Source organism: Styela clava, chromosome 12 (assembly GCF_964204865.1).
Source record: "Styela clava chromosome 12, kaStyClav1.hap1.2, whole genome shotgun sequence".
Lineage (NCBI taxonomy): Eukaryota > Metazoa > Chordata > Ascidiacea > Stolidobranchia > Styelidae > Styela > Styela clava.
The window spans coordinates 2,393,213-2,409,287 of record NC_135261.1 but is presented as its reverse complement, the minus strand read 5'-3'; the positions used below and the strand labels follow the sequence as shown (position 1 = coordinate 2,409,287).

At 39.1% G+C, this 16,075-nt stretch overlaps 1 protein-coding gene across 1 annotated transcript in view; it reads left to right on the top strand.

Moving 5' to 3' along the window:
• The window catches only part of LOC120330083 (acyl-CoA dehydrogenase family member 11-like), a 57,023-nt gene that overhangs the window by 37,474 nt on the left and 3,474 nt on the right, over positions 1-16,075 (top strand). The window contains exons 9-17 of the mRNA XM_039396910.2: positions 3,370-3,487; positions 4,111-4,179; positions 5,962-6,100; positions 7,025-7,132; positions 8,193-8,291; positions 10,083-10,238; positions 11,518-11,661; positions 12,745-12,824; positions 15,536-15,652. Coding sequence (XP_039252844.2) covers positions 3,370-3,487; positions 4,111-4,179; positions 5,962-6,100; positions 7,025-7,132; positions 8,193-8,291; positions 10,083-10,238; positions 11,518-11,661; positions 12,745-12,824; positions 15,536-15,652 — 1,030 coding nt within the window. The remainder of the gene's footprint in view (positions 1-3,369; positions 3,488-4,110; positions 4,180-5,961; positions 6,101-7,024; positions 7,133-8,192; positions 8,292-10,082; positions 10,239-11,517; positions 11,662-12,744; positions 12,825-15,535; positions 15,653-16,075) is intronic.

The window sequence follows — 16,075 nt, the reverse complement described above, 5'->3', positions numbered from 1 at the left end:
TCTATTGCACAATAACACTAAGTGATGACGGAAATATACACCTATTAAGAAAAAGTTTTCTGAGAAATTTGTGTTTAAAATAAAAGTGGGTGTGAATGAACAGACAAATATTTATTTATGACAGGACATTGGAATTGACAATTTTGGTGTCATGAGTTAATGATACATGACATAAAATCCATACTTTTGTTTATGTGCCCATCATTGTTTGCACAATATACATCAAAGTTCTTTACCTAATTTAATATAAGACCTTTCGTGCACATATATATTGGGTAGCTAATTCTGACCTTAAATTTACATCGTAAATCATTATAAAATCTCGTTACAAAAGTCAATTTTAAATATATCTTAACCAGGTTTGTTTTGTTCTAATCGGTGTTTATTTATTTTTTTTATTTCACTTCATTTAACACCAATTAATATGCCATCATTATTTGCACAAAGCACATCAAAGTTCTTTTACCTAATTTAATATAAGGCTTTTTGTGCACTCGTATATTGGGTAGGTAATTCGGTGATCCAGAAGTATGTGTACCAATATGTAGGTAACTAATTTTGTTCGCCTACTACATCAAGTTGTGTAAAGGGACTGAAACCTATGGGCAGGGGGTATATTCACTTGGCTAACACAGACATTCCCCGAACTCGTAACAGAACTAAAAAAAGGAAAATCGGAATAAAGTGATGCCTAACCCCAACCTGGTACACACATTTTCTGACCTGGGGAGCTTCTTGTCTTTATGAACATCAATTCTTTACATTTAAGTTGTTGCTTGACCTCCGAGCCATTTCTTGGTGAATGTGTAAAAATACCGAAACGGTTTGTATGTCAAAAATTTCAAACTATAATCTGTTTTTTCAACCCCTGTTAAGTAGCTTCTCAAGCTTTAATCTTGCATAAAGTTTCGAGAGGTGCCGACCTAAAAACACTTGTCACAAATTATCACTAATGACTTGTGGCTTCAAAGTGTTTTTATACAAACGAGGACATATGTCGCTATGTTTAAGTGTTTTACTCCCATCATTAAGTCTTTTTTGGGTACTCTTGAAGTATGCGCACCAAGATGTCGCACAACCTGAACCCTAACATTATACACAACCTGAGTTCAGGTTGTGCGCCATCTTGGTGCGCATACTTCAGGAGTACCCAAAAACCTTTTTTGTTTCTAAAATCGAGGCCAAGTGTCCATGGCTAGTTATAAAATTTAGCTCCATAAGATAGGATTTACATTTTTATCCCGGGAGAGATGAAAGGTAATAAAATGGATTAATCATATGGCAAACCACGGCCTCTCGCCCTGTTACCAGTCCATATCAGGTGGGGAATTAGTTTGCCATGGACTTGATGGTGCAGGCAGCTACAAGCGACTGGCGATCACGACAATCCACCCTACGATGGCGAGGAGTCCAACAACAATCCTCTCATACATAATTATCACTCATTGAATTTGAATATTTTGTGCAGCCCAGCTTAATGTCTGAACTATACAATAATACAAAAATTGGTTACTTACTGCAGAAAACTTTTCTTCTTCCAATTTTTCTCTTAATTTGTACAATCAAGAATGAAAATTATTCATTCATAAAAACTTAAGAACGATTTCTGGCGAGCTTCATTTCTGATATTTTTATTACATTTAGCCTACTTCTAACAACCCACTAAAGCAGGAATGGGCAAATTACGACCTGCGGACCTGATCCGTCCCACCGGCACACTTGTGTCTGCGGGAATAATGACTATAGTTTCATGGATATAAATTTCCATTGAAAATACTAATGAAAATACAGAATCAGCGGCTATATCAGTCGAATTAATTACTGTGCCACTTGGTACACTAGATGTTTGGCCGCTCCCAAAGTACTGTACCAAGATGGCACACAACCTGAACCCTAACGCGGGAACTCTTGGTGCGGTGGTGTAGCTCATTGCACTAAGCGTTAGGAATGCACACGCCACCACACCTCTGATTACACTTAGTGGAATCGAATCCCATGTGGGGTTAAATATATGCGAGAGGATTGCTGGACTCCTCGTCGCCGTAGGGTGGTTCACGTAACGCTGATTGGTTACGGCTTCCTCCACCATCAAGTCCATGCTTCCAATAAAAAATAACTAACTAATCACATACCCGACTTGGAATGGTAACCGGACGAGAGGCTGTGGTTCACCATATGGTTAAGCCGTCTTATCGGCTTTCTTTTTCCCCGGGATAAATATGTAAATCCTATCCTAACCTGGTACACATACTTCCGGCGCGCTGTTTGTTTCACATCAGCTGTTACAGTATTTATTTGAAAAAAAAAACTTTTTTTTTATATTCAAATAGAGTTTCAAGCCTCTGGCCCAGTAACCAAGTCTATCATTCGTAGCTGGCACACTCAGAAAAGTGAATGCCCACCTCTGCGATATGCGCTCCAGAAGTATATGTAACAATATGAAGGTAACTAATTTTGTTCGCACACTTTACATCAAGTTGTGTAAAGAGACTTAAACCCATGGGCAGGCGTTATATTCACTTGACTAACACAGACAGTCCCTGAACTCGTAAGGAACTAAAATAAGGAAAATCGGAATAAAGGCCCACTCAGGAAATTAAAATCGCTTCACTGAAGTATTTCATGAAGTTTGATCGGAGTTAATAATGTCTTCCCAAAGTTCTTTTTTCTTATTGGTAAAAGAAGTTTTTCAAATGTCATAACTTCTATTAAGCAGCTCTCAAATGCCCTCTTATAGTCCAGTGAATGGAGAAGTACTGAAGAAAAACGATAGGGTAACATATATATATGTCAAATAGGAGGAAACTTATTTCAAAACAGCTCTATATTGCCATCTTGAGGATTTTTTTGTGGGAATTCCTGTCTTAGCCTTATATTTTGCCTGTAAAACTTAGTAAAATGGAGCTATCAGGGGAGTTTTAGTGCTCTCGAAGTCTAATGAGAGGTAACAGCAGGGTGACACAAATTGCAAACTCATTTCAAAAACAGCTCTATGGCACCATCTTGTGGAATTTTTTTTGAGGGTTCACAAGTCTAATATTTTGCCTGTAATGCTCAGTTAAGAAAAAATAAGCTATTAAGAGAGAATAGAGTTTATTGCTCTCGAATCCCACATAGCCAGTCCAGACTAAAATACAAGAAAGTCCAAGTGAGATATAGAATATATATATCACTAGTTGGTGCTGGTATAATCCCCCCCGCTGCTTCCAACTATCACTCAATGCACACACAAATAAGTCTACATATATATCAGTGTTTCTTGCAACTTTTGAGTTGAGGATTTGAAATGCTTTGAGCGACTCTTCCCAGGCTAATTTTATTTTTTCTTCCAATGTCACAGTTCTCTAAATTAAATTAATTTAAATCTAGTTCTGATTCGTTATCCAAGATGAGTCTACCGGTCACGCTATCTCCTTCTGCCAAGGGACAGGATGTATTGAAAAGAGTAAAAGCATTCATTGAGGAACATATTAAGCCTAATGAAACTGTAAGTAACTTTCATTTGTTTGAGTAAAACTTTTACTGTTTATTCGAAGAGCCAATAATGCTGTTGGTCATATGGTTATCTCAGTTCTCTCTATGTATGAGATTATATTTTATGATCATTGTTTTTTGGGCACTCCCGTAGTATGTAAATCAAGATGGCGGACACCGGAACGTAGTATGTGTACCATGTTAGTGTTAGACCATAATTTTATTCCAATTTTCCTTACTTCAATTCTATTAGAAGTTCTGCGACTAGCTGAGTGACGAATAAAAACTGAAATTATGTCCTAACTCTAACCTGGTACACATACTACATTCTGGTGTCCGCCATCTTGGTTCACACACTTCAGGAGTACCGATTATTTTTTTATAATCATTGTTTTTTCTTGGTGCAATAGATCATTGTCTGTCAGTCTATCCATCTTGCTAGATTAATAAGCTAACACCGGCCCGGGTTCGATATCCAGTCTGGGGAACTTTTTATCAGACGAAGATCTGTCAGTTTTTGTTTGGAAAAGGATGGGATTTTTCATATTTGTCTAAGATAATAGGACAGCTTGTCCCGACCAGATTAACATTTTTTTTCAATATGTTGCATTCACAAAAATACATATATTTTTTCAGGCCTACTTTAATTACTTGAAGAATGCTAAGGATAAATGGTGTGTTGTGCCATTGGTGGAGGAATTGAAGGTAAGGGGTTCAGTGGTTGATTGCAAGTCTTTTATCAGTATTGTTTTTGCTCATTGCTGAGGAATTTTTTAGACTTGTACTAGATTATATGAAACAGGGGTCTCCCGAAGTATGCGAACCGAGATGGCGGACATCGGAATGTACTATGTGTGCTATGTTAGGGTTAGGCCATGATTTTAGGTATAAATACTACGGGAGGCTCTTGGCTAGTCTTCGAACTGATAATAGGACTAAAATAAGAAAAATTGGAAAAAAATTATCGCCTAACCTTAACCTGTTACCCATGTTACGTTCCGATGTCCGCCATCTTGGTTCGCATACTTCGGGAGCATCTGAAATAGTTCTCGGGCCATTAGCTTGCACAGGGGTCTACACAAAGGGGGGTCAAAAACTCCCCATTTTGTATTGTAAAGCGAAAAAAGCATTTTTCTGTGTCATGCACAGCAATTTTCGTAGCTTGAAACGTTTTTTAGACCCTCAAAACCCACATTTTCCGACCGGCCCCGTTGGCTGTTCCGGTCTAACTTAACAATTAAAAATCCCAGAACCCGATCCCCCAAGTACTTTTCCCAGTTGTAATTAAAGGACCTTGCTTCAGGATATTTGTAAGGTCTGTAAATGAATTCCACAACGATGTGGCTCGTCGTGCTGAGCGTTAGGAATACGCTCGCCTTCGCACGTCTGATTACTCCACGTGGGTTTGCAGGTTCGAATCCCATGCAGGGATAGTTATGTGCGAGAGGATTGCTGGACTCCTCACCGTCGTAGGGGGGTTCAAGTAACCGCTAGTCGGTTATGTCCATGCTTACGAAAACACATAATTATCCTAACTAATCCCATACCTGACACGGAATGGTAACCGGACGAGAGGCCGCGGTTCGCCATATGGTTAGGCCGTCTTAAATATGTAAATCCTATTCTATCCATTTAATCAATCCTAATAGAGATGGAATCGGTCTTGGATGAAAAAATATTGCTGGAATTCTTATCGTTCCTCCGAAAAACAGAAATTGTGGTTTCGATTCCTTCACTCTGACTCAATAGCGACACCACGTGTCCCAGCATAAATAAATTATTACTTTGCTAATTATACGACATAATTCATCCAAAATCAATAGGCTTTTGGTCTGAGATATAATGAATGCCTACAACATGTGTAACATACGAAAGTGACTAACGAACAAACAAACAGACAGATACCTATCAACATACTTACCGAATTACAGATCGATAAGTAATAATAGAATAGTAGTAAAGCTATCGTCAGTGATTTCCAATGAAAATAAACTTTGAATACATTCATAATCTGATATTATGTTCCTAACTTTAGGAATGATTTAGAAATGTAGGGTGTCCATAAAGTCTTGAAATTGCGAATGGAATTTATCTATTCTATACCATATCATATTGTTTTGGCCCCCACAGATGTATTAAATGAACTAAAAATAATTGAACAATTACTGATTTAAAAACAAAAACCTGGTTAAAATATATTGAGAACTGACTTCATAACAAAATTAAAATTGTGAAGGGACTTCACGGACACCTTGTAGTTTCATTGCAGAAGCATTTGATTTTTAACTCCCCTGGCGATGGTATCTCATTAAAATATTTTCCGAATTTTTTGTTCAGACTACCTGTGGACTTTTCCCTAACCTGGTACACATACTACATGGTTACCTAGCTTTGTATATACATCACTCAGTTGTGTCATCCTTTTTAGTAGCATGTTATTGAAATATTTTTTGACTTCTTTGCTCAAACTTCCTGTGAACTTTCTAGGCAAAAGCAAAAGCTCAAGGACTTTGGAATCTGTTTCTTCCTGACGTCAGTGGACTGAGCAATGTTGACTATTCACATATTGCTGAACAACTTGGAAAATATGTTTTTGCGTCTGAAGTTTTCAACTGCAGTGCTCCAGGTAATCTTACTTAGAGATTTTTATATTTCTTTCCAAGTGATAGGAGAGATATTCATATAGCGAAGCACAACCTTTCAGCTTTCGCACAGTTACGTATCCGACTGAAAATTAGTAGAGTTCTGTTAAACATAACTAATATAAGATTCAATATTTGACATGATATGACATTGAGCCTCCATTCTTTAGGCTTGCGTGTTTACAAACTTTTAAAAGCATAAAGTACACTTCAACGATCACAAAATTGAGTTTTATTAATAGAGGCCACAATTTTTTTTTTGTGTTCGACATGACTGTTTTTCTCTGATATTTCGCTACACGAACAAAAGGTTTGAGAACCGCCGGTATCGGTGTCTATTATTGTCCATCTATTACATAAACCACTAACCCATGTCTACAAGTGCTTTACTCACATGTTCTTTGTGGGAATCAAACCTAAATTTAGTTTTTTTTAGCGATACTAAATGTTTAGTAACTGGAATCAGCCGTGCCACTTCATATGCAAGTTGTTACGTGGTAGAATTTACCATATTTGATGAATCCAGCTATCTTCTTCAACTTGATCATTCTTTACAGAATTACAAACCTGCAAACTGCAGTTGTTGGGCAAATCGTGATATGACAAGTCTGCCGACTAAAACATCATGCTAAAAATAATTGATGCAAATTTTTGAATCCCCAAAGATATTTTTCAGTAGTCAATAGTTCATTTTTACACGTGCCGAAAGTACACATTTTACATATAGCATATGAAAAGATAAAAAATGCAGTTTTAGTGTGAAAGGAGACGCGATAAACTAGTAATGATTATCGAGCAGTGTTACCTATAAAAGCTTAACATTAATGCCATATCCTATTCAACTGATTGCATTCCTTTCCAACAATATGCATTGAGACATAGTTGAGCATTACTGTTTTATTTTCTAGACACTGGGAATATGGAGGTCCTTCATTTATATGGAGATGCATACCAGAAAGCAAAATGGCTGAAACCTTTGTTGGAGGGAGAAATAAGATCTGCATTCTGCATGACAGGTATGAACGTAAAAAATATGATAGGATAGGATTTACATAATTATCCCGGGAGAGGAAAGCCGATAAGACGGCTTAATCATATGGCGAACCACGGCCTCTCGTCCGGTTACCAATCACATGTCGGGTATGGAATTAGTTATTTGTTTTTGGAAGCATGGACTTGATGTTGGAGGAAGCCGTAACCGACCAGCGGTTACGTGAACCACCCTACGGCGGCGAGGAGTCCAGCGATCCTCTCGCACATAACCATCCATGCATGGAGTTCGAACCTGCGAAACCATGCAGAGTAATCAGAGGTGCGGTGGTGAGCGTATTCCTAACATGAGCATGATGAGCCACATCGCCACGCCAGATTGTTTAATAGGGGTACACTCTGAACAAGGCTCGGCACAAGCACTTCCTCATGTGTAAGGTCTTTCTTAATGTTTTTGAATGACCGGCATCTATCCGCTTTGGCATTGCATGCACAGTTTATCACACCATGGGTTTTCGAATACTCATGATTGGCAGACCGTTGGCAGCTTCCACGTTTTATGAGTGATGGTCTTGTTTGAGAATTGTGCATTCATATCGACGTGGCGGTGTGGCTCATCGTGCTAAGCGTTAGGAATATGCTCGTCACTGCACCTCTGATTACTCTGTGTGTGATAGCAGGTACGAATCCCATGCGGGAATGGTTATGTGCAAGAGGATTGCTGGACTCCTCACCGCCGTCGGAGGGTTTGCGTAACCGCTGGCTTCTTCTACCATAAGTCCATGCTTCAGAAATAAATAAATAACTAATCCCATACCCAACATGGAATGGTAACCGGACGAGAGGATGTGGTTCGCCATATGGTTAAGCTGTCCTAACGGCTTTTCTCTCACCCAGCATAAATATGTAAAATCCTATCCCTTTATTTATTTCTCTTTTTACAATTTCCTCCTAATATTTATTCATTCTTTTCTTATAAATTGTGCAATGTTACTTGTGTGGCAAATAAGTTTGACTGTATTTTTTTAACGAATAAATTAGCAAATGATGCTTCAATTAATCATAATCATTTTCCTATGTTTACAGAGCCAGCTGTAGCGTCCAGTGATGCCACTAACATGGAACTATCTATCTCACCTGATGGAGACAGCTACATAGTACACGGAAGAAAATGGTGGAGCAGTGGTGAGTGACGAAACCTAAGTTTAATTTATTACTTTACAAACAAACCCATTCATACATATTGAGGCGCGGTGGTGTGGCTCAACGGGCTAAGCGCTAGGAATACGCTCGCCACCGCACCTCTAATTACTCTGCGTGGGTTCGCAGGTTCGAATCCCATGTAGGGATGGTTATGTGCGAGAGGATTGCTGGACTCCTCGCCGTCGTTGGGTGGTTCACGTAACCGCTGGTCGGTTACGGCTTCCTCCAGCGCCACCACCAAGTGCATGCTTCCGAAAACAAACAATATAACTAATCCCATACCCGACTTGGAATGGTAACCGGACGAGAGGCCGTGGTTCGCCATATGGATAAGCCATCTTATCAGCTTTCCTCTCCCCCGGGATAAATATGTAAAACCTATCCTATCCTATATTAGGCTTTAATTCAAAGTTTGCCAAACTCTCTGGGCTGCGGGCCCCTACTTGTGAATCGTAGTTTGAAAGGTCCCCATCCTGAGCCTAAGTCCTGAATAGTGGTGAGTGACGTAACCAGGGGCGAACACTTTCCATAATTTTGGGGGGGCGAACTTGGATCGCCTACCGAAAAACACCGCACCATGTATTGTCACGTAACAATAACCTGTCGATGTCATTCTCTAAGTATTGGCATGTCATTTTGCTACTCATATATCGAGTACCTAGGCTGCTTTGCTCGGACACGGAACTTGCGCGTCACTGAACCAATTTCTTGAATATAAGCCCACGGCTCTTGCTAACAAACAGAAACGACAAATTTGAGGAGTCATATTGGGTTATTGTTTCAATTCCTAGTTCTACATAAAGCGCACTAACGCCGTTTCGTAAAATTAGAAATGCAAAACAAGGTAACAAGCTATTGTGCGAATTTTTTCCTAAATTTTACCGAGGAATTATCATTTGATGATTTGACTCTCTGGGCTGCGGATCCCTACTTGTGAATCGTAGTTTGAAAGGTCCCCATCCTGAGCCTAAGTTCTGAATAGTAGTGAGTGACGTAACCTAAGTTTAGTTCATTACTTTACTAACAAATCCATGACCATGACAAATTCACTTAGTGTTAGCAGCACCTTGAAGCAGTGCACGAGAGGTGGCCACCACATAGATCGCAGAAATGCAATATTTCCCTCAAGATCAAAAATTTTATTGAAATTTTTCACAGTGAAAAACGTTTTCCACTTGTTGCAGCAATACCTTGGATATCTGTTTGGGGCTCAGATAATCTATTATTCAACTTGACTTGTTTTATTGCAAGATATAACACTTTATTCTATCTTATATAGACAGTTACAGGGGCTCCCGAAGTATGCGAACCAAGATGGCGGACATCGGAATGTAATATGTGCACTAGGTTAGGATTAGGCCATAATTTTAAGTATAAATACTATGGGAGGCTCTTGGCTAGTCTTCGAACTGATAATAGGACTAAAATAAGGAAAATTGGAAAAAAATTCTGGCCAAATCTAACCTGTTACCCATGTTACGTTCCGATGTCCGCCATCTTGGTTCGCATACTTCGGGAGCACCCAGTCACATAAGGCATAGTATAACAGTTTGTAAGTGGCGCACACCAAGTGTGCCTCATGTCATCTATTTTGTTATCTATGCACAACACTTAAATAGATGGTTACATAGTCATGATAGAATGTTTTCAACCTGTTGCTGCAATCAATACCTTGGATATCTATTTGGGGCTCAGATAATCTGTGATTCGACTTGACTTGTACCACTTTTCATTACAAGAAGTCTAATACAGTATTCTATCATTTCCTTTCAGGCGCTGGAGATCCTCGTTGCAAGTTTGGAATAGTCATGGGTCGCACTGAACGTTCCGATTCTAGAGGAAGACATGGGCTGCATAGCATGATTGTTGTTCCATTCGATACACCAGGAGTGAAAATTATCAGACCTTTGACTGTGTTTGGACACGAAGGTGAATTCCTTACCGTGCGGTGGGCACGTATACGTACCAACGACAAACTCGCTAGATTGCGGCGGGTAGCAGAAGAGAATCATCAGTTTTTCGTTAGTCGATCGATTAGTTGTGGGGGTACAAATGCATAAAATTGGCGTAGCAAATATGATTATTTGATAAAAAATTAAAATCGCAAGGAAATGGTTAAGAGCAATTTAGTTTCATCGTTTGAAATGATATACGACAGGGCTACTTAACTATTTTTACCAAAGATCCGCATACAAAACATCAAGATAATTTGTGTCTGATCTTTCCAGAACTTATATTTCGGCATCCTTAAACGCTCACCTCCTCGGCCGACTAATGATTATTAGCAAATCAAGATTGTTTATTATGGTGTTATAGTTTTTTTCATATGTATTAAGAACTATAAAAGTCATTTTTTAAGTTGAAACTTAAAAAGTGGGGCTAATGATCCAAAATAAAGAATTAGGTGCAGTCCGAATTCAATACTCAAAAAGTTCGGATTCTGACCGCGGTCCACCAGTTTAGTAGCACTGATATAGGGCGCTTCAATATTGCTACTTCAATCTAATTATACCAATTTATCAATACCTTGAACATTTAGGTGAAGACTCCAGACCTAGGTCATAATGACTTAAAATATGCAAGGTAATTGCAAAGCATATAAGATCCCACCCCTGAAATAATATCGGTGTTGCACAATACATTAAAGTCTTGTATAACTGTTTTCCTTTCTATTTGCCTCAGTGTTTGTAAGTTGTATACACTCCCTAACTTTCTAGCTATGCCTTAGCGCTAGGGAATTCGTATGCATATACTACATTGGTGCTGTGACAGAAAGTAAAATGACTAGGTTATGTAAATCAACAACCTTGATACATACCAACGCAAATTTTTGTAATGTTTCATCGGGTCGGATCGACAGTTCACAACAATAATTGGAGCTCCCATAGTATGTGAACCAAGATGGCAGACACCGGAATGTAGTATGCGTACCAGGTTAGGGTTAGGCCATAATTTCAGGTACAAATACCGCAAGAATCACTTGGCTAGTCCCCGAACTCGTAATAGAACTAAAATAGGGAAAATTAGAATAAAATTATGGCCTAACTCTAACCTGGTACACATACTGCGTTCCATCATCCGCCATCTTGTTGCACATATCGCGGGAGCGCAAATTTTTTTAACTTTTCATATGACCAAAGTCAGACTTACTCAGATAAGTAGCTCACAACAATAATTAACAGGTACCCGTATTATATTTGTTTCCCAGATTATCCTCACGGACACATGGAAATTGATTTCAACAATGTACGAGTTCCGAAACGAAACTTGATTCTCGGTGAAGGCCGTGGATTTGAGATCGCTCAAGGAAGACTAGGGCCAGGAAGGATTCACCATTGTATGAGATCGATAGGTTTGTTGGATATTTTGCAATTTCAACGATAATTCCACTGTTTTTGAAGGACGATATTAGATCTTCATTATGAATAAGGTTCTAGACTGGGAGCATCCATCAGTAAAGTCCTATATTTCTGGAAGGACCTGTTTTTTTTAGATTTTTTATACCCTTTGTGAAGTTATGGTCATTTGGGCTCAGGCCTGAGATCTTTGACGACATCAACACAGTGAAGCCCACTCACTTACTGATTACCCAGTAGATATATCGTAGGTTTTTAAGTTACAACTATTTTCGAAAGAGTCTTTCAGTTGCAAAATTGCTCGGCAATGCTGCGCATCCCGCAAATGTTAGGCATACACTCGCCACTGCACCTGCAATTCCCCTGCGGTGTATTCACATGTTCGAATTCGGTGGAGGATAATTATGTGCGAGAGGATTGCTGGATTCCTCACTGCTGTAGGGTGGTTTACGTAACTGCTGGTTACAGCTTCCATGCATCTGAAACAAATAACTGGCTAACTAATCCCATACCTGACATAAAGTGGTAACCGAACAAGAGGCCGTGGTTCACCATATGATTAAGCTGTCCTATTGGCTTCCCTAAATATGTAGAATCCAATCATATCTTTCTATTATTAAGGCCAGACCTCCAGAAGTATGTGTACCAAGATGGCGCTCAACCTGAACATAGTATGTGTACCAGGTTAGGATTCAGGTTGTGCGCCATCTTGGTACATATATTTCGAGAGCGCCGTAAGGCTTCAGACATGTTCAAGGATACATGAAAGGCTATTATTTATGACAGGACTCTTTTCGGTTCAGCTTTCCCTCCCCAATTCGTTACACCCTTGCCGAGATAACAAGCAAGATCTTTATCCCATGATGTCAACATAATTGAATCTAACTTTGAACCAATAAACCGTTGTGCCAACCTGCCCACTTGCATATATTCAACACTGCAAAGGACTCCATGCATATTTTGCATACCAACTCACAGTAGCATGGTGAATATATACAACATTTTGAGGCATTTGCAAAAGCCTACAAGAATAAGGCTAAGGCCTTCAAGTTCTAATCATTTTGTAATTCTATCACTAGGTGTGTCAGAGAGATGCTTAGAAATGTTCGTATCTCGAGCCGCTCAAAGAAGAACGTTTGGAAAAAGACTGATTGAACATGTAAGGGCGGCTTTATATCCTTAATTTTTGAATCTAGGTTTGGCTAGAAATATTCTGAAGGGAAATTCCCGTCACTGATTAGAGTGTCATCAACTAGAGCAGTTGTTTCCATCCTTTTAAGTCAAATTTCTCTCTTTTGCCTCATTTGAGTTCCCCATATGCATAAAGAGTAGTTTATTTATTCAATCTTCAATGGTTTCGTAGGTAGTGTTATGTGCAAGTCGAATTCCCGCTTTTGTACAGTTCAACTAATTATGGGTACAGAATAGAGGTAAGATCGGGCCCAAAAATTAGGGCTCCCGAAGTATGCGAACCAAGATGGCGGACATCAGAATGTAATATGTGTACTAGGTTAGGGTTAGGCCATAATTTTAGTTATAAATACTACGGGAGACTCTTGGCTAGTCTTCGAACTGATAATAGGACTAAAATAGGGAAAATTGGAAAAAAATTATCGCCTAACCCTAACCTGTTACCCATGATACGTTCCGATGTCCGCCATCTTGGTTCGCATACTTCGGGAGCACCCAAAAATTATTATGGGTATTAAACCCGACCCGAGCCCGACTAATTAACTGAATTTGCAGGCCCGAGCCCGAAGCAAATCCGGAATTTCATATTTTATTTAGAAGTTTTTTGAATTCCACACATAGTTTTTATAAACATATATTTATTTTTAAAAAAGTCGGCGATAGAGAAGCCCGACCTGACCCGAACGTAATGATTGACATTTCAGGCCCGACCTGAATTTCGCCTCAGGTCAGGCTTCAGATCTTAGTTCTAGTTCAGAACCAATTCTTATTGTAATAAAAACCAAAAAATATTAGTTATACTACAGAAAATACAAAGCTAATCAACAAAGCTTCATCCCCCAAATCAACAAAATTTCTCCCCAGTTTGGAAATGTTGAACAAGAGCGTACATGGGCAAAGTACTTCCCCTTTGGATATTCCAATCTGGCCTGCTTGATGCTGCCACAACCAAACTGAATCCAAATTTTAATGTCTTAGCTGTGAATAGCTCGAAGAATCTGTTGAAATTCGAGTTATATTGAGTTTTTGCACGAGCCATATTGTTTTCCATCTTTGCTTTGTAATACTGTAAATATTGTTGATAAAATGTATTTTTTACGTCACACTTACATGGCTCGCCAGACGGGTAAAATTTTTGGCCTCTGGTTCAAAAACCTTGCCTTGAAGATGTCTTGAATGATAAGTAAATTAAAACAGGCAACAGGTTATTTATTCTCATACCCAATTTGTTCTGTGAACCGGATGAGAGGATGCCGCTCGCTATAAGATTTGGCATACTAAATACTTTTTCTACCCCCCTGAATACAATTAGATCCCAGTCAATGTTGGGTTTGAGAAATAGTTGCCAGTATTCCTCCAGACAATTGGACTTGATAGTGGAAGAAAGCATAATCGACTAGTCATCAGTAGGTTTTTTGGTGCTCCCGAAGTATGCGAACTAAGATGGCGGACATCGGAACGTAACATGGGTAACAGGTTAGGGTTGGGTGATAATTTTTTTCCAATTTTTCTTATTTTAGTCCTAAGACTAGCCAAGAGCCTCCCGTAGTATTTATACCTAAAATTATGGCCTAACCCTAACCTAGTATACATATTACATTCCGATGTCCGCCATCTTGGTTCGCATACTTCGGGAGCCCCGTTTTTTTTTCCACCATACTAAAATACACTTTATGAATAAACAATGCAAAAAGAAGTAAATTGCTACTTCAGGGTGAAGGGTGGCGCGAGACACCACTACTGGTTATTGAGCAGCGACACCTGTGATTGATCCTAATAGATAAATCAAAAATAATGTCTATATGTATGTCAAGGCGATCTGGATATTGACATCCAGTGCTTAAATGATCCATGATTCATCATCGATGGACTTTAAACTCACTTTTCAACCGGGAATGCTAGCTAATTTAAGCCCTGCTAACTGATTTTTTTTTTCATATTTCATAACACACCACTAATACAGTGTTCCCCATCCTTGGCCGGCATAACAACTTAAATAGCCCAACTTGAGTGAAATAGTTTAACACTCTATGTTTATTCTTTTTTGGGTTCTAGATATCGTCAATTGTAAAGCCACTATCACAGTTTAAGCACGTCTATATTCACAACAATTCGATGATACCGGCATCCTAATTATACAGACCAGTATTAGGATTGCATACAGCTTGTTTCCCTCTCTTGGCCCTTGAATGTACTTATTAGTATATTGATAGGTATTTGTCTGTATGTATGTCTGTCTGTGTGTCTGTATGTGTGTCTGTTAGATGCACGCGATATCTCACGAAAGCGAGATTGAATCTGCTCCAGATTTTGCATGTGCATTCATCATATCTCGGACCAGAAGCCTATTGATTTTGGGCGAATTATGTCGTATAATTAGCGAGTTATCAATCAATTATTGATATAGTGATCTAGATTTTTGTAAAGCGAGAGAATTTTGAAACCCGCCGAGTGTGTGTGTGCGATGCGCAGTGCGCAAGTTACAAGAGCGGATGAATCGAAACTGCAGTTTCTGTTTTGGGGGATCCCCTAACTATCGATCGATAAGTCTTCGGTTTCCAACCGATATTCTCGTTTTGGTCCTCAGTCAATCAACTTTGGGAACTACTGTACTATAACAATTTGACAACATGCTAACCATTTTTCTTTCATCAATAATCCCTCATTTTATCTCTTTAGCAAGTAAATCAGCATCATCTGGCAAGATGTCGTATCGAGATTGACCAAGCCAGATTACTGGTCTTGTACACGGCTCATATGATTGATATGCATGGACCTAAAGCAGCAAGAAAACAGGTGAATATAAGGTTTTATCAAATTGCATTCTGGTTTGCAGAGTTAGAAGACTCGACCCTTAGGGAGCTTTCACCAGAAAAAACGTTAAAAACCACTGTTTTGGAGTATTTTATACATCTTTGATCTTTTTATTGAAAGGTTAAAACAACGGTTCCTAACCGTGGGCCCGAAGCCCTCCAAATCAGCCACATGGCAGGGGCACAGTGCTAGACGCAAAACTGTATGTACTTCCCTTGACAAGAAAACTCTTCGTTCTTCCTAGTTTCATTTCTTGATGAAGTTATTTCACAAGGTTTTCCCACTTTTTTGTGCATGAATTGTTTGAACATAATTTGGATTTGGAATCCACCAATAAGAATACCACTGGAATGATAACACAGGGTGGCCATGAGTGCTATAACCCTCGGGAACGGGGACCACAAG